General features: G+C 34.0%; 2 protein-coding genes and 1 pseudogene across 3 annotated transcripts; 2 read left to right on the top strand and 1 right to left on the bottom strand.

Annotated features, from left to right (window-relative positions):
• The first annotated feature begins 1,113 nt into the window (after nucleotides 1-1,113).
• LOC144567249 (uncharacterized) lies at nucleotides 1,114-4,498 on the top strand. Its single transcript, XM_078317338.1, has 8 exons — nucleotides 1,114-1,419; nucleotides 1,786-1,895; nucleotides 1,981-2,031; nucleotides 2,926-3,069; nucleotides 3,156-3,245; nucleotides 3,823-3,929; nucleotides 4,021-4,105; nucleotides 4,199-4,498. The coding sequence occupies exons 1-8, from the start codon at nucleotides 1,224-1,226 to the stop codon at nucleotides 4,295-4,297; spliced, it is 882 nt and encodes a 293-aa protein (XP_078173464.1). The 5' UTR covers nucleotides 1,114-1,223; the 3' UTR covers nucleotides 4,298-4,498.
• Nucleotides 4,499-4,988: 490 nt separating this feature from the next.
• LOC144567248 (scarecrow-like protein 9 pseudogene) lies at nucleotides 4,989-8,277 on the bottom strand (annotated as a pseudogene). The gene is made up of 2 exons (XR_013515377.1): nucleotides 8,164-8,277; nucleotides 4,989-6,942 (listed from the first exon to the last, which is right to left on the bottom strand). The product of XR_013515377.1 is annotated as a scarecrow-like protein 9 pseudogene (transcript).
• Nucleotides 8,278-14,968: 6,691 nt separating this feature from the next.
• On the top strand, nucleotides 14,969-18,072 carry LOC144566997 (vesicle-associated protein 1-3-like). The gene is made up of 8 exons (XM_078317024.1): nucleotides 14,969-15,395; nucleotides 16,047-16,117; nucleotides 16,270-16,351; nucleotides 16,854-16,969; nucleotides 17,200-17,361; nucleotides 17,463-17,504; nucleotides 17,599-17,670; nucleotides 17,762-18,072. The coding sequence occupies exons 1-8, from the start codon at nucleotides 15,347-15,349 to the stop codon at nucleotides 17,867-17,869; spliced, it is 702 nt and encodes a 233-aa protein (XP_078173150.1). The 5' UTR covers nucleotides 14,969-15,346; the 3' UTR covers nucleotides 17,870-18,072.
• Nucleotides 18,073-18,282: the final 210 nt, after the last annotated feature.

Genomic DNA, 18,282 nt, shown 5'->3' with positions numbered 1-18,282 from the left:
TAGTGCCGTACACTTGAATAGGTTTCCCGTGTCGCTGTCCGAGTCCGAAGTCGCTTGCAAAAATTGTCGTGTACGCCGGGTAGCGTATCAGACTAACTTTTCCATCTGAATTTGATGGGCCGTAAAACAGATTTTAAGCCCGTCAAATCTGATTTTTAAGCCCACGACATAGAGAGCTCGCCTGGTATTAAAACGCTGCTAAAATAACCCATCAAATTATGCAAACAAATATGTCCCTGGACGATTTTTTTTTTTTTTAATTTGACAAATGTAGTGGCATCAGACTTTATTTCATGATGTGTGCATGTTGTTTTAATGTTCGTGTGAAGCAAACGTCTACGTATAGTAAAGGGAATTGAACGGAAGGGAGCGGGATCGGACGTGTCATGCTTCCCAGTTCCCAGTATGAGATGTATCAAAAAATTTAAAAAGCTAATCATTGTGTTTGTGAACCGTATGATAAACAAAAATAAGAAAACATTTTGCCGAAACTTTTACTTTTACCATTCTAAAAAAAATCCAATAATCAGTTTTCCGTCCGAATTTCATATTTAGCCGGTCTGCCATTTGAAACGACGACCCATGTAATAGGCGGAGGATCCGTATCCCCCCAGGTGCCTGACTCAAGCAAATTGAAACAGACGTCTCAGATTTGCTCTCAGCCAGTGCCTATTCGGGATAGCGCAGGGGGGGCAATATTATTTGTGCATTGAGATTCGTGCTAAGTTAAAAGAACAACTCTGGACCATCCATTTCAATTATCCTCGGTCAGGTAATCTGATTCGCGGCAATTTGCAATCCCAACTATAACGATGCACATTACGGGTAAAGATTTTAACAGAGTAATTTTGCTTCATGCAGCGCAAGAGCCATATGTAGCGTTCTTTTTGCTTCATGCAGCGCAAGAGCCATATGTAGCGTTCTTTGGATTGCATCGTCCGTCCGTGCACCCTAAACCCAGATTAAGCCCGATTCATTTTTTAATTTTTTTCAAGTAAATCCTAATGCATATAACGGCCTTATTACGTACGAATTGCTTCCGTATTGGGCCGGATGAAGGCTCGTTTATGGAAGGACTTTAGACCGGTCGCCGGGTAACATTCGGGTCGAATTAATCGAGGATTCCTCGAGTACCGGAGACCCGAGCTGCTAGGGTTTTGGAGAAAGAGAGGAGAAGGACACAAAAGTAGGGGCAACAGCAAGTTTAAACTTGAGCGAGAGAGATGTTGAGAAGATACACGAGGCTGAAGAAGGAGTACATCTACAGGAAGAGCTTGGAAGGGAAAGAGAGAGAACACTATGAGAAAAAGCGCAAGGTTAGGCAGGCTCTAGAGGAGGGAAAACCAATCCCCACCGAGCTTCGCAATGTGGAGTCCGAACTCCGCCGCGAGATTGATTTAGAAGATGAAAACACTGCTAGTCAGTTCTCTCTTCTTAATTTTTTATTTCAAATATTTGCTATAGCAACATTATATCTGTACCTAGACAATTCAGTTTGGTTGAGGACTGGTAGCGCCATCAGTAAATGATGATACTTTGGGAATTGTGTTGATTTATTATTATAATTTTTTTTTTTTATTTGTTGGTGATTCTTGAGGTTTATCTGTTTGGTCTATTATCACCAATACTGTATGTACACATTTATAGCTACATCAAATGGGAATCTTAATGATGCTGCAAATTACAAATGATGCAAACTACAAGTAGCAAATAGGAGTGCTGTATTTCTATATGATATACTTGAATATTGTGCTTAATTATTATTTATTAATTGTGTGAGAGAAGTCCCAAGAAGCTTGATAGATGATGAATATGCCAGTGCTACTGTGAGTGACCCCAAGATAATGTTGACCACATCTCGAAACCCTAGTGCCCCTTTGACTCAATTTGTTAAGGTAGCCTACCTGTTTTACATTATATTTCTGTAATTTTCTGTGAGTTGTTTCGCTTTTACATATGCTCACTTTGCTTTATAATCAGGAGCTGAAGATAGTTTTCCCCAACTCTATCAGGATGAATCGTGGTGGTCAGGTATGGATTATCCCTCTCTTGGTTTCTGGCATTTGTTATTGTTTTTTATTTTTTTTTACTGTAATTGGTTTTATTTTGCGTGCATTGGTTTGTGCATACTTGGGTTTCATCTTTTGTGGTTGGGGGTGTTCATTGGATCTGGTTTATTTAGTTTAAACCGAACTGAGAGAGTTCAGGTTGAATGGTTCAGTTTTTCTGGTTAAATGGATGGGTTTGGTTCATTTATAAAACCGGTTTAATTGTTTGGTTGAGTTCAGTTTAGAATTTTTTAAAACCGGTTAGACCAAACCGACCAAAAAGAGGAGTATAAATCTTTTGAGTCTATATTTTTTTTACTAATGTTTTCGTTCTCCTTGAGTATGAAAATCACTAAATCCTAATTCAATTCTGTGTATTGAAATAAATTATTTTTTGAGCCTTTAAAATAATTCAAAAAATTAACAAAAAATGTTTATTTTTTTTATTAGTCTTCTAATTTCAGTTCAAACGAACAAATTGATATTTAGTTCAGTTTGTTTGGTTCGGTTTTTAATTTGGTTGATAAGTTTATTTTGGTTGGTTTGGTTGTATTTTTTAAAACCGAATAAAATTTTGGTTTGCCTATTTTATTTCGGTTTTAACTGAACCGAACTTATGAAAACCCCTATTTGTAGTAGTGGTGGTTGTGTGTGTTTTTGTGTTGGTGTTTTGTAGGGCTGTAGTTATTGAATTGAAGTAACAAGTTAGTCAGTCCTGTAATGATCTTTTTCATCATGAAACAATAAATTTTATGTTTATATGGTGGATTTTAAACCTCTAAGTCACTTGGTAATACAAACTTGTTGTTTTCATATTTCACTGTGTGATTTACTTGGATATGATGTTACACTAATAAAATTTCATCTTTGTCTGTAGGTGCTTTCAGAGATAGTAGAGTCTTGCCGTGCACATGAGTATACTGATGTAATATTGGTGCATGAGCATCGTGGTGTGCCTGATGGTTTGATAGTTTCTCATTTGCCATTTGGTCCCACAGCTTATTTTAGTTTGCTCAATGTGGTATGTAGACTATTTTGTTATAATTATGTTATAGTGTAGTCCTCTGGTGTTTTTTAATTGATCGATAAGTTACCTTTCTTTTATAGGTAACAAGGCATGATATAAAGGACAGGAAGGCAATGGGGACAATGTCAGAGGCTTATCCACATTTGATAATTAACAACTTCAGCACTAAGGTCATCGGTTTTTTTCCTTATAAGATCTTAAATGGATATCTTACGTATAGCAATTGAAACATTTTAACAGTAAAGATAACACAAATTATTATGTATTAACTGCTAAATGCACTGCACAACCACTATTTGAAGAGCAAGTAAAGGCCTCTGGATTAATTGAATCAACATTTACTGAACCAACAAATGGAGCTTCTCCAATGACCATCAAATGAGAAATTCTAAACCCTTGAAATGTTCAGAGTTTCACTGTCTTTCCCAAATTAACCTACACCTATGTGTGAGTCACAAGGTGCACTAATATGAGACTCAATCATGTCTGTGAAGTGTCCTTAAAGAGCCCCAAAACCAATGTAAGATATCTGAACAGGTCCTTAAAGTTCACAGTAACAAAAGAAACCTGTACCCAGATGCGCGTCAGATATCTCAAATACCTCATTGTCATCTATTATTGACTCATATGTCAATGATGGCAATTGCATCGCTTTATGATTTCTAAGTCGATCCATCTTTATCTTTCTACCAAATCTCTAGGGTATTTCTTCGTGTTTTAACTTTTAATTCAAATTATAAATTGTAGGTTGGAGAAAGGACAGCAAATATTCTTAAACATTTATTTCCAGTTCCAAAGCCTGATTCCAAGCGAATAATCACTTTTGCAAATCAATCAGATTACATCTCCTTCAGGTGTGTATTTTGATTTTATTCTTTTTGTAATAATCTCTTGTATTTTGAACACTTTGTGCACATTTTGATGTTCTAATTTGTAAATTGGAAGGCACCATGTATATGAAAAGCATGGAGGTCCAAAATCCATCGAGTTGAAGGAGGTGGGTCCTCGCTTTGAGTTGCAGCTTTTTCAGGTATAAAACTAGATCCATTTTTCTTACACTTGGTTGTAATTATTATACACAGATTATGAATTAACATCACACTGCCAATCATGCCAATTTCAGATAAAGCTCGGAACACTAGATCAGAAAGAAGCACAAAATGAATATGTGATACGGCCCTACATGAACACAGCTAAGAAAAGAAAAGCACTAGGTGATTGAGGGTGGTTGGTGATAATTTATAAAGATGCATTCCTTCTTCATATTCAAAATTAGGTGTGCCAGTAGAAACTCTTACATCTTTATGGTTCCATCTCTTGATGTGAAATTTTTGGTCGGTATGGTATATTTCTGTTCTTTGAATTATGTTCCTACTCTTATAAAAATAATTCTATTTCCTTCTTACTTCACCAGAAGGCACCATGTATTCTTGTTCAATCGGTGTATATTTAGAGTGAGCCTATGGTAATATGCATATTACGGATTGACCTGTTCTTCATATCAAAATGTACTTGTAGACCAAATTTTATATTTTTGAGATTTTTTTACTATTTTTGTAGATAGGCAGAAAATCAAATTTTAAAAACAGGGATATGAGTCCATGGCATGGTCCTTTGTGTAATATGCATATTACCATAGTTTCACTCTATTTTTATTTTATCTTACTCTCACGTTCTGGATCTAGATGGATGATCTGAGCCTCTTAATTCAACCAACTATGAGAGTTTACTCGTGAATATGTTTTAGTAGATTTTGATGTCTAGTAACGTAGGAAAGCGCAGATTAATATTCAGATATGGTTTGTTTTAAAAAGAATTGAAACATATGTTTCTTTAGTAAATTTGGGATAATTTGGACATTGTTTAAATCCAATAACGGAAATGTTATTACCAATTATATTTTCACTCGGCTGTTGCATGTTTGGCAACTATATTATCACAAAACCAAACATAATTGTTTGAATTGCTCAAAATATGTGTAATAATTATAAATGTTACATTAAGTTTGTTTAGGCTGCCAGGTTGAAAGAGCATGTATTATCTTCCCCTTCCATCCCAGTAGAAGCCATTGTTGATCATCTTCAACAAAGAAATCCTTGTTGAAAACCTCACTTACTCTATCCTTGATTCTCTTAACCATAGTAGGATTTAATGGCAGTTGTTCAAACCCTGCTGTCAGATTCCTCTGATGCCATTTCTTGTACGTGTTTGGTCTTTCAATCCTTTCTGAACCCTCGCATGCTATCACATTAATAGCTTCATGGGCCCATATTACCCTTTCTATGAACTGCCTCTGCTTGTTTGCCTTTGGAACAACACTGTCGAGAAAATCAAACATTGCTGAGTAGTGAAGCAGCGCCTGTCTAAAGCGAGTGACGAAAAGGGAATCACTAAATGACCCGTTTATAATTCCATGAATGAAAATATGTGGCCTCATCTTTCTAATAATATCAAGAACATTATTTCTCGAGCATTCTGTGGTATCAGCTTCACTGCCTAAATTCTCAAACCTGTACAGGCTGTTAACTACAAGCACTTCATCGCCCTCAATTCTGAGATCCTCGATGCAAATGGAATCCCATTTGGCAACTAAAATACCGTTATACTGAAAGGGAATGTTGAAGCTCCTAGCATAATCTTCCAACCTTTGTCCCGTCTCTTCAATTTGTTGGGCAGTGCTAAAGCCTGGTCGGGGAATATCGATAGCTGTGATTCGAAGCTTTAGAGCATCCCCTTTCATCTGTGAAATACCTTGCATCAGGCATGGCCACTGAAAGCCAAAGTCAATGCCAAAATCAATGATATGCATTTTTTGTGCCTTATCAAATGAATTACCTATTGCTCTGTTGGCAAAATAGAAAGAACCCCTTATGAAAGGGCTTGCCGATTGAAGTAGAGAATGTGCATTTAAAATGTCCCTGGTAGGAGAGCATGAAAGTGCTAGTTGATTATAGAGCTCATTACCAGTTCCAGCTAAGCGAGCATCGAGCCCAATGACAAATATGTGGGCCATCCTTTGTGCACCATCTCCATCAGGAGAAGAATGCTTTCTTATCTCTTTAACAAGTCCTTTTGCTCTCTGATACTCATTCATAGCTATTGCTTCTGAACATTGGAGAAGGAGAGCTCTAAGATGGATAGTTTCCTCATTTATCACCTTATCAATTTTATTAGCACTTGGGCATTCAAAATTGTCTCCATGCCAAAGCAACACTTTGTCGAACATCTCGTCTCTAATGAGATTTCTAAAATAAAACATAGGAATTTTACACTTTTGGTCCTCGAGGAAGGACAACACGATACTATTTGTTTTCCTTTTACCTTTCCCTTCTTGTAACTTCCTTTTAATTAAACCGGTCTCATTGTTAAATTGAAAAGGAAACCAAAACTTCATAGATTGCGGATCAACCTCCAGTTTATTGTTACTAGAACTAGGAAGGAACTTCAATCCTTCCTCTATCCCTCTCTTATACTCCAAAGCAGTTACGCTCTCAATTTGCGCTTTACCATGGATGGAACCCGAAAATTGATTCAAGCCTAATGTGGAGGCTTCTAACTGGTTGGAATGATGTCCGTTAAGTTGTAGAGACGAATGATTCTCTTCAAGAACATCATAGAAGGAATTCTCAATGGCCTGAAGAGCTCCCCCTTCAAAACATTCATCAATAGTGTCATTTTTGTTTTCTTCAAAAAGTATCTGGCTTATGTACCCCAGGTTAATATATAAATTTTCCCAATTTTCATTGTCTGGATGCAAATTTTCCATTTGGGTCGTTGTCAGAAATGTAGTCTTGATAAATTTGTTTGGTTACGTCCCTCCCAACAATTGAGTTATTCGAATGTTGATCGACCCGATAAATAGCTGACCTACAAATAAATAAACAAAATCAAATTATTATGCAAAGCAAACTCCGAAAAGCATTAAATGTATATAGAAAACATATCAAAAGGGGTGTTTCAAAGCTTAAGGTATGTTATCCAAATTAAAGAGTTGGCTAAGTAAGCCTCATCTTAAACAACTGGCTAGCTAATCAAAAATCAATCTGACTGATTCAAAATCCATAGGACCTGTAACCCAAGTTGAAATATTTATCTAATTGAATGAATTAATTATTATATTGATGTATTTCTCATAGTTACAATTTACACAATACGTGTATATCTATTTTCCTAAGAGACAATAGAGCCGTTACAAATGTTTCTAACAAAAGCAAAATAAAGCCTTACTATGCTGTTTTTGGTATTTATTGGAAGGAATAAGAATACAGTAGGAAAATCAGAATTGGGTAAAAAACCGAAAGTTCACACAGGGGCTGTTAAGAGTACCCCATTGATGCATCTCCTATCATACATTTCTTATGTATTTTTAATACGTATCCACTAAACTTTGAGACCTGATCAGTTACCCACCTAATCTGTCATTTTGCACATTTGACCTAAAAATCCTCACCAATATTTCGAAATCAACTTTGTTGTGGCAGATAAGACAACAATCACAACATTACCAGATATAGATCTTGATTGACCAGATAATCAAACTTGACCACCACCTAAATTGAGAACACAGAGATCAAGAGCTCGAAAATTGCTCGACTTGTATAATTGATCTTAGATTTGATGATGCAGTCCGAACTATGCTACCTGAATCTAATCGAAAGAAGCTACTCAAACTTTGAGTTGATTCCTCACCAGTCACCAGAGAGATTCCTCTCCAGTAATACAGAATTAATTCATTGAATGCTTCCAGGTAGATTTGGACTGTCATTTTTAAATCACATGTGCAAATCGCTTAGAAGAGATCGGATCCAACCCTTTTACTACTAAAACCAGACAGTGTGAGAAAGTCAGAACTGCTATGTAGCCTGACAAAATATGGATTATCTGGCCTCTTGGTAAGTGGTAATTCAAAGTACTGTTTGAAATTAAATAAATATATATAACTCTTCAGAGAGAGATGAGAACGTCTATCGGTCTGTAACCAGTTTTACTACTTCAGCATGGGATCACATAAAGATGCATCTACCATCGATCCTTTCTCAAGGAAAAGAAAAAGGAAACAAAAAGATGAAGAAGCAGCATGGATCTTACCTCCAAGAAAATTTATATTTTGATTTCGGAGAGGCGCTCCTTAATTAGTACCACTCCAAGAGAAAAATGAAAATGTATTAATTGGTAAAGCATTCTTGTGCTGCTTTCTGTGTTATTGACAAATCAAAAGTTCCTTTATTTACAGTCTAGGCATACTTTTCCTGGTCTTCTTAGAGGGCTAGTCACATTAATTTGATTAAAAACATTCCCATCAGATTGTGACGTTCCAGGATTAATTGATCTGAATAGTATACTCTAATTTAATCAACGGTTAATATATATGTGGCTCTCGTCTCTTGATTCAGGTTATTTTTGGTAGTTATAATTTTTTTTTCGCAATATTTTCTTGTCGCAGTTTTTTTTAAAGTATTTTTGTTGTTGTTGTTGTGTTTCATTCTAATGCGGAAAAATCTATATATATTAGGGCCCTGATAATTGTCTTCTACTCTCATCTCTCCATTATCTCTCAATTTTATTTGTTCAATCTAGTTCATATTTCTCACGATCTACAAGGAATTTGCGAATCTAAAATCACGAACGTTTTATACGCATTTTTATCTTTCAAATGAGATCCATGATGACATATTTTCGAGTTCGTCGTTACACAAGTATTTATACCTTGTCATCTAAGTATTTATACCTAGTATTTTCCACATATGACACTGTTGACATTTAAAAGTATTAATATCAAGTATTACAAGTATTTATACCTATGTGGCCAACTAGTTTTTGTTAGAGAAAGGTTGACACATGGATGATTGGGAAAGGTTGATGCGGAGATGCAGGATCTACGGTTGGAGATAAATACTTCAAGTATAGGTATAAATACTTGCACGATGAGGTATAAATACTTGTGTGACGATGAACCCGAAAGTATGTCATCATGGATCTCATTTTAAGATAAATACTGTAAAAATTAATAGATATACTCCATATTGCTGGAGAGATGACGTCAACAGTCATCGCTGCCAAATTCAATGTGCGATATCCTGTAAAATGTGACAATATCTTGTAATTCAGATATATATGTACTGTAAAAAATGGAGAATACAAAATCAAACGAAATTACAACATACAAATAATATTCAAATAAAATTTATGTTAAAATGCTAGATCTGTTACTGCATGCAATGAAAACAACAAATTCAATAGAAAAAACTTAATAGATTTGAATTTCGTTGTCTTCTATCCGATCGAAATCCACTCCTGAAGGTTCCGTCGCAATAATGTTTAAACAATGAGATCGAGTCAGTAATCTAAAAAAAAAATCATCATTGCAAAGGAAAAATGAATGAGAGAAGAAAAATAAAAAAGAGCAAAAATCACGATTTCGTTTGAATGAAAGTCAGTACCGATGAAATGGCGACTAGCTTGAATCAACTCGCGACGAACTAGGGAAGAGAAATCCAAAAGAAGAAACAAATTGCGAATAGTTTGAATGAGATTCACGTCTAAATCTTCCGTCGCGACGAAAGAGGAAGGAAATCGCAGAGCAGATCTGATCAGAAATGAAATTCAAAAAAAGAAAGGTACAGTGTCGCGTTAAATAGGAGGAGACGGGATTCGTTAGAAGGTGGGGACCATCGGAAGTTTAAACAGTTGAACTTGGAATTGAATAAAGTTGTGGACAGTTAGTGGACAAAGGTCTGTGGACCAAGACCTTTTCTCTTATTCTATATATTATATTACCATTGATTAAATAGAAAAAAAAATGTTCATAAAATTGACCCTAAACCCCTAGAGAGATAACTACTCTCTCTTAAAGAGATCTATTACAAAAAGTTGGCAAAGTAAGAAGAAATGAAATAAAAGAAGTAATTACACCCTTTAACAAATCAAAAACCTCTATCTTGCCGAATCTTGCTCAGGAAACCCTTCTTCTTCTTATTTGAAAGCTTTCCTTACTTCAAAATTTATCGCTAAGTATTGTGTGTGTGGAGAGAGAGAATGAGATAATGAATTGGATGGGAATGAACCTCCTCTTTTATAGCCAAGGACTATGCCCAATTAAGAAGCATAGTTGTGAGGTGAGTGGGGGCTATATTCGGATTATTTCCTAGGTTGTCTTGTCCATATTTAGCTGTAAAACATGTCCATGAAGCACCAAAAATAGAAATCGTGTTGAAACTGTGTAAATTTGGCTTTCTGCGGGTCCAGTGCGGATGGCTGATCCGCACTGCGTATGGTCTCACCCGCACTGAGTCTAAGTTTCCTTATTTAACTCCTGCGAATTATTTGAGTGCGGGTGGAACTGCGGATGGATGACCCGCACTATGTGTAGATAATGTTTTTCTGAAGTTTCTGAAATCGGCCAAGTATTGAGTGCGGCTGGGCTCATCCGCACTGCAGGTGGAACTACATCCGCACTAGGCTTGGGAAAAATTCCTGTGCAGCGCTTGGATGTTGGAAATGCGGCTGCACTGATCCGCAGTGCGTGTGGTTGATCCGCACTGAGGGGTATTTTTGCCATTTTTCATCATTTCCTGCAATGAAAAGCCAAATAACCGCAGTAACTTGATTCCAGGTGTATTTTAATCACTTTATATTAAAAAATACAAGATATTTGAGGTTGTTTTATGATAAAATCTAGATCAAATGTGTATATAATTTATGCTTATCAATAATCACATTACTAATATAAAAATTAATTCCAACTAAATTATTTTTTTATCAAAAACAAATTCAAAAACACAAATATCTCTGTCCTTTAATAAAAAAAAATCAGGCATGCAAATAAAAGCAAGATAGTCAATTGTTCAAGTGTTTTAATGATGAATTATGTTTAACACAGTTACATAAAATGGTCAATTGTTCAAGTTAGAAAATTTAATAAATTTTATTTTTTCAAGATCAAGAGTAGTTGCCAGTTGGACTGTTGGACATGGATAATAATTCAATACTCATTAAGATATATAATATATGAGATCCACTTACGCCCTTTTTTAGTAACACCAGATTACACTCTATATTTTTTAAAGTCCAGTCGATCCAAACCATTCAAAATAATGGATATGTTAAAATGTACTTGCAGATCAAATTTTACATTTTTTTTTGAATTTTTTTTACTATTTATTAAGATGGGCACAATAATTCAATGGTCTGAATATAGCGATTTTTTTAATACTTAATAAATAGTAAAAAAAATATAAAATTTGATCTGCAAGCACATTTTAATATATTCATTATATTGAATGGTTTGGATCGACTATTTGAGCTTTGAAAACTTCGTAAATGGAGAGTGTAATTCGATGTCACCAAAAAAAGATGTAATTGGATCCCTCCTCATAATGTATATAATTTTTTTATATAATTACTTGATCGGGTAACAGATACGAAATAGGCTTTATCCGTACCCTTACCTGTTTTGATAACGAAAAAAAATCTTTACCCATACCCATACATGTACCCGATAAGTTTATGAAAAAAAAATCTTACCTATACCTATCTTATCGAATACGGTACAGGTCGGATAAACGGATAAAAGAGTGCCATTGACACCCCTACTATTTGGTTTTTTTTTTATTATGATATTTTTAAAAAATTCGGTTATATTTAGTCAAAAGACTGTCATTGGATGACATTTCGAAAACACCAAACACAATATGTTAAATTTGTACCTCTCAAAATTTCGAACATATTGCATTGAGTTCTCAAAAAAAAAAAACTTAGTAATTTTAAATAAGTTTTATCGAAAAAGACAATTAGAAAAATCAAACTGTTATATTTAAAATTTTAAAATTTAGAATTTAATGATAACAACAATTCGTTATTATTCTATAAAAATATTGAAAGTCATAATTTTCAAAACTACATACTAAGTTGTTGACTTATAATATTTTTTTAAGTAAAGGTTGGAGGTCAAGCCACCTATTTATTTAATATCCATATTATTATAATAAATGATTTTTTCTATATGGATTTCGAACTTGTGATCTTATACATAAAAATAATGTGTATTTGCCAAACTAGACTAAAATCTAATTATTGTTGTTGAATTATATGTAGAAGTAATAATTTTATTTGTGAAATATAACATAACTATATATATGAAAAACTTAAAATATTATTGTGTCTACGAGTTTGGCTAGTATAACATCAGTGTCATTTCAGCATATATAACACTAACTCTAAAACCTATCAAATCGACTTCGAACGACTAATCCAAACCGTTCAAACCGATTTACATTATGAGTGATGCGTTTACATACAATTTTTTTATATTTTCAAGTTATTTTAGTATCAAATCAAGCAGTAAAAATATTGAAAAATTAATGTATTAAAATTAACTTAAAAACTCACACATTTGACCGCTTGACTTAGTACTAAATAAATTCGAAAAGTTATAAATTTTGCATGTAAACGCACAACTAATGAAGTATATCAGTTTGAACGGTTTGGATTCACCATTTCAAGTCGATTTGATAGGTTTTAGAGTTGGTGTTATATAGGTTGAAATGACACTAATGTTATACTAGCCAAACTCAGTGTCTACATATAAAATACTTTAATTTTTTTTGGGCCTCGAAAATATTCCAAAGCCCTCTAATTTGGAAGACTTGCTTTACTGTCACTTTGTTACTTGCATAGCTCGCATATTGTCCCTTTCTTTATTGGAGTCTACGGAGTATCTATGTGAAGCGCAAATCTTAGAGATAGAAAAGTACTTGTTTACAGGGTCAAAATATTTTACTAGTGGTTTTAAGAAAATAACTTTGAGTGATATTCTCGATTAACTTTTTTTGGTTTGACGAAGGAATTTTGAGTCAGAGTAGTCAGTTAGTCCATAATTCCCTCAAAAAAATGCCGGTGTCAAACGAGTTTTAATTTCGTTACATATTATATATTATAAATGAGGGACGATCCAATTTCCCAATTTTATTGTGTCGGTGACGTGACACTATAAGTTTATAAATTATTTTTGCGATTTTAAAATTTAAATAGTCGATTCTAACTGTTCAACATGATCTCCAGATTAAACACTATATGTTTATAAGTTATTTTTGTGATTTTAAAATTCAATTAGTCGATCCAAACCGTTCAGCATGATCTCCATATTAAAATGTGCTTGGGACCAAATTTTACATTTTTTTTTTGGAAATTGTTTACTATTTATTTATAATTTTTGAAAATTGTTGTTTTTCAATGATCTATAATTGTTTGAAAACAACAATTTTGTACGCATCTTAATAATACTATAGAATTCTAAAAAATATAAAATTTAGTCTCCAAGAACATTTTAATATGAAGACCATGTTGAACGGTTTACATCGATTATTTGAACTTTAAAATCACAAAAATAACTTATAAACATATAATATCAAAATGTGTTACTATAAAATAATATAATTGAATCCGTCCACATTATAAATTATTTGTTAAATTCTGTCTAACCTCTGGTCACTGAAATTTTAATTTGTTTCAGATTTAAAACTAGGCTACACTGTATAAAAGGTTGATATTTTGTTGTTAAGTTCACATCCTTTGCCGGGGCGAACCACATCTTTTTGCTGAGGTGACACAATTTTTGTTGACGTAATATTAGTTTTATCTATATTAATTTAAATGAAAAAAAAACTTTTGAAATTATTTTCATTGACATACTTTTGATTAATGTTAATTTTAGACCGAAAAGCTTTTGGAAGAATTTGATTAGAATAAATAAAAATTTAAATAATTTAAGAGGAAAAATTGGAATTGGAATTATAATTTATAGGCTAATTTTATTATACTTTAGTATAGGAATTTTTTGTTCTAAATGTCCAAAGAAATTTATCCTATTTTCTATACGAATACTACACTCAAAGTGTGAACTTGTATAAGTTTTCAACGTTTGAAAAAAAAAAATCCAATGTTAGATGGAATAGATGGTTATTCATCATATTCATGTTTCCTATTTGCCATTAAAAACATATCTGAAAGTTCGGTGGGTGGACTGGATACATTACTGGCAGAGTCTGATTAAAATTAATGTGATGTCTATTTGAAATATATATATATATTTTTTGAAAAGTAGTGGTAATATCATCGATTTCATTGAAATCAAACATATTTTGATATGATACCCAAATTAGGTACCATAATCAAATATGAAATATAAGGATCTGCTATGAGATTCGTATCAGATTTAAACGAACAATTCAGATTTCATATTGACCTGGATATGAATTCCGTGGGTATATGCAGTGCACCAATGTTGTAACTTGTAAATAACAATATATGGTTATCGGACGGACATGCTACCGTCAAACGATTAATCAAGAATAATTAAAAAATAATTGGTCATAATTAAAAATAATTGGCCAATTAATTGAAAAAATTAGTGACAATTTGATTACCGTCAACGACTAATCAATCAATTAATCAGTCTAAAAGAACTTTTTTACAACACTGATATGCACTTGCAAATTGCTAGATTGTTGTGAGCAATAAGTCAGACCGAGCAGTCCAGATCTGCCGTGAATTCTGAATTACTGTTTTGAGTTTTGACAACAGAACTGGAGAGATCACGTGATGAATACTGTGATGGATCTGCTGTGGTCCTCTTTTTTATGGTAAATCATGTTTTCTGAAAAGCACTTTCTCTTTCAAGGTTCAAGGCCTCGTAGCTGCCAGCTGACACCGTTGGAGTGCCAGCTGTAAAAGCTTCTCCTCAACCGTTCTTCCCATTTTAACCTCCATCTAAAGCGCTTCCGTTCTATTCAATCGGGGTAAAGTTGTCAGATTGCTAACCTTCATCATTGGCAATAACTACCAGAGTACCAGGCCAACCCTTTTTAATTTCTTTAAAGGCCAGATTTGTTCAAGAAGGTTTGAACTTCAAGTAAAATTTCTCTGTATAATTTTCTCATATAACCTTACAAATTTAGTAAAGTTTACCTACGTATGTTGACCGTTGACTTCAGCTATAAAGGGAGCATTTTGAAATAAATATTTCTTTGAGGATGCATATGAGTAACATCGCTGATGTTTGATCCGAGCGAAATTCCAAGCGAAGAGACACGGAACAAACAATACAGATAGGAAATCTACAATTTGAAACCAACGACAAGTAAAATATCCCCAAATTCGAACCCCTTCCTCATTCAACATTTCGACCTCTCTTACTAATTTGAACGATCAAGGAGAAATATTTATTCGGAATTTGATTCCATTCGTGCTCTTTTGAGTAGAGATCAGAAGACAAATGGCTAGTGGTTTGCTTGAGATCCAACCCTCCGAGCTTGCGTTTCCTTGTAAGTCGCAATCTCTGCATTATTTTCATTTTTCGTTTCTGTTCCCTCATTCATTACGGGAATTACTTGGGAAAATGTGGTAATGTATGTAGGGACTTTCTCTCCATTTTGGGTATTTTATGTATAATTTAGTTGGTTTTGCTGATCTACGTTCACTGCAACTCACATTCTGTAGTTCTTTTGGGTTGGATCTAAACATTAAAAAGGATGAAAGAGGAACTGTCTCTCCTCCACACCTCCACCCCCCCCCCCCCCCCCCCCCCCCCCCCCCCCCCCCCAAACAGATTTCGACTTGATTTATCTAATTTTACAAAGTATATGTATGTTAATCATATTAGTGCCTTTATTCAAAACAATATTTCTCTTTTCAGATGAATCAGTAACTCTTTTGTCCCCCATTCTGAACCTGATCTAGATTGGAGATCTGCTGATCAATGAAAGGAGGGCTAGTTTTTATATCTAGTTGTCATTTGTTTATATATATCTGAATTCTGATTTATGTGCTTTCCTGCTGTTGAATGTTACCATTGATATCATCTTAGTTCAAATCTACTCCAATTCAATTTTTTTAACTTATCCAAATTTTAGCTGTACATATCTGTATCTTAATTAAAATGTACCAATTTATCCTTTTCTAATTTGTTTATGTAGTTGAAGTAAAGAAGCAAAGCACATGTTCTATGCAATTCACCAACAAAAGTGATCAATTTGTGGCCTTTAAGGTTTGTAAGTGTAATTTTTTTTCTTTATTGAATTCCCATTTCAAGAGACTCTTTTAGTTAAGAAAGCAATTTTATATTTAAATCTATGAACTCCTGTAATTTTTTTTTCATGGACTATTGCTTAGTTATTTGTTTTATTGATTTAATTGCAGGTTAAAACAACAAATCCCAAGCAATATTGTGTACGGCCAAATATCGGGGTTGTGCAACCCAGATCTATTTGTGATGTAACAGGTATAGCCCCGTAAATCATTACCATATGTATGGAAAATATCCACAAATAAAAACCTTTTTCATATCCTGTGGCCACGCTTGGTAATATATAACCAACACTAAAATGGACAGTTATGATGCATCACGGAATGCAACTGTAGACCAACTGCATAACTTGCAGGGGTGAGGTGTCATAGATCAAGTATAAGTTCACCTTTGTCACTTATTCAATCTTTGCATGGTGTAGTTGAGATTTGACTTTACGATATAAAGAATGGAAAAGATGGGGAAAATACACTAGTCAATTTTTGGCAGTGGAAGAGATTACATGTTGGATAATCCATTTTAACCTTACCCTATCATTCCGATTTTACCCTTCTAATCTGTCCTCTGGATGCTCAGCACATAGTAGTAGTATCCAGTTTTGCTACAATGGCTAATTTAGACCTTGATTCTATTAAAATAACAGCTTTAAGCTAAATAGTGGCTTACTTTCTTATAATGCATAAAATATCTTGAACAGTTACTATGCAAGCACAAAAAGAGGCTCCACCTGACATGCATTGCAGAGACAAGTTTTTAATACAGACTGTTGTCACAAAAGATGGTTCAACTACCAAGGACGTAACTGCGGAACTGGTACTTAGCTTTTTCAGAACTATGAATTGGCAAAATATTGAACTATGCTCAAAACAAAGGAAAATCAGAAAAAAAGAGCAAAAAATTAATCAGAGCCGTTTATTATGATAATGCATGCTACAATCTAGTATGTAATACATGCCATGGAACTATTATTCTGTACTAGTGTACTTGATGACATAAATTGAACAAGAGTAGTTGATGCTGACTGCAATTAAATCAATTTACAGTTTAGCAAAGAACCAGGAAAGGTTATAGAAGAGTGCAAATTGCGAGTTGTGTACATACCAACGAACCACCCATCACCTGTACCAGAGGAGCCAGAAGAAGGAACATCCCCTCGTTTCTCCAATGTTGAAAACGGGAATCGTAGTTCAGTCATGTTTGATTCTGTAAGTTTGTAGTTTAAAATATTACCCATTCATGGCTGGATACAAACTTGTTTAGTCTTGATTTAATGCAAAGTTATTTCTTTTTATGCAAATGATTACAGGTATCCAAATCATTTGATGAGAGGTCAAAGGTGGAACCCAAGGTATCTTGTTGAGTTTAATCATTGACCATTTAAATTACTGTTTTGTTTTTTCATAAATTGAGATGTTATTTATTTGCAATTTCTTTACAAACAGGTACAAATCGTCAAGCTTACAGAGGAGAGAACTTCTGCCCTTCAGCAAAATGAGAAGCTTCGGCAAGAGCTGGTACAAACCATTATAGTGAAATTAACTAGTAGTTTTAACTTACAGTTAGTTTCTCTGGTAATTAATCATTTCTTGTATAAACAATAATCAGGCACTTCTGAAAAAAGCGAGAAACAGGAGCAGTGGGTTCTCTTTCAAGTTTCTTCTTATTGTGGGTCTCCTTGGTGCCTTAGTTGGATACATCATGAAGAGAACATAGAAAGAGACCAAGTGGAAACTTCGATTTATCATGTAGTGTTTTAGTACATTATACAAGTCTTATATTGATAATTTTCTCCTTATATGGAGTGTTTATTTGTCCCTGATGTGTAATTTTTTTTTATTGAGATTGATTGTGAGATTTTCTCCACTTAAAATGTTTTAGGTGAATTCTGCTTTCTATAAAAATTGGTTAATAAGGTACTTATCTTTTCAACATCTGCTTTAAATTTACAACTTTCAAACGTGAGGTAAATAATTGCTGCAGCAAAATAAGCTATATGTGGATTCACGTGCAAAGATGCCAGAACGATTTGACTGACAATCTATCTAAGAAAGGGAGAATTTATGGTTGGGATCACGTAGGCTATACTTTTCCCTGTTTTGACTGTAAGAGGAATATAAAAAAGGTGC

Source organism: Carex rostrata, chromosome 16, assembly GCF_964058835.1.
Source record: "Carex rostrata chromosome 16, lpCarRost1.2, whole genome shotgun sequence".
Lineage (NCBI taxonomy): Eukaryota > Viridiplantae > Streptophyta > Magnoliopsida > Poales > Cyperaceae > Carex > Carex rostrata.
The sequence above is the reverse complement of the archived record's forward strand: the minus strand, read 5'-3'. Positions and strand labels throughout refer to the sequence as shown.

Bases quoted from the DNA above. Each gene is read 5' to 3' on its own strand.
- LOC144567249 (XM_078317338.1), top strand. From the start codon at position 1,224: ATGTTGAGAAGATACACGAGGCTGAAGAAGGAGTACATCTACAGGAAG. The intron at 1,420-1,785 runs GTCAGTTCTCTC...GTGTGAGAGAAG, and splicing joins AGAAGATGAAAACACTGCTA to TCCCAAGAAGCTTGATAGAT. The intron at 3,246-3,822 runs GTCATCGGTTTT...TATAAATTGTAG, and splicing joins TTAACAACTTCAGCACTAAG to GTTGGAGAAAGGACAGCAAA.
- LOC144566997 (XM_078317024.1), top strand. From the start codon at position 15,347: ATGGCTAGTGGTTTGCTTGAGATCCAACCCTCCGAGCTTGCGTTTCCT. The intron at 16,118-16,269 runs GTTTGTAAGTGT...ATTTAATTGCAG, and splicing joins ATCAATTTGTGGCCTTTAAG to GTTAAAACAACAAATCCCAA. The intron at 16,970-17,199 runs GTACTTAGCTTT...ATCAATTTACAG, and splicing joins AGGACGTAACTGCGGAACTG to TTTAGCAAAGAACCAGGAAA.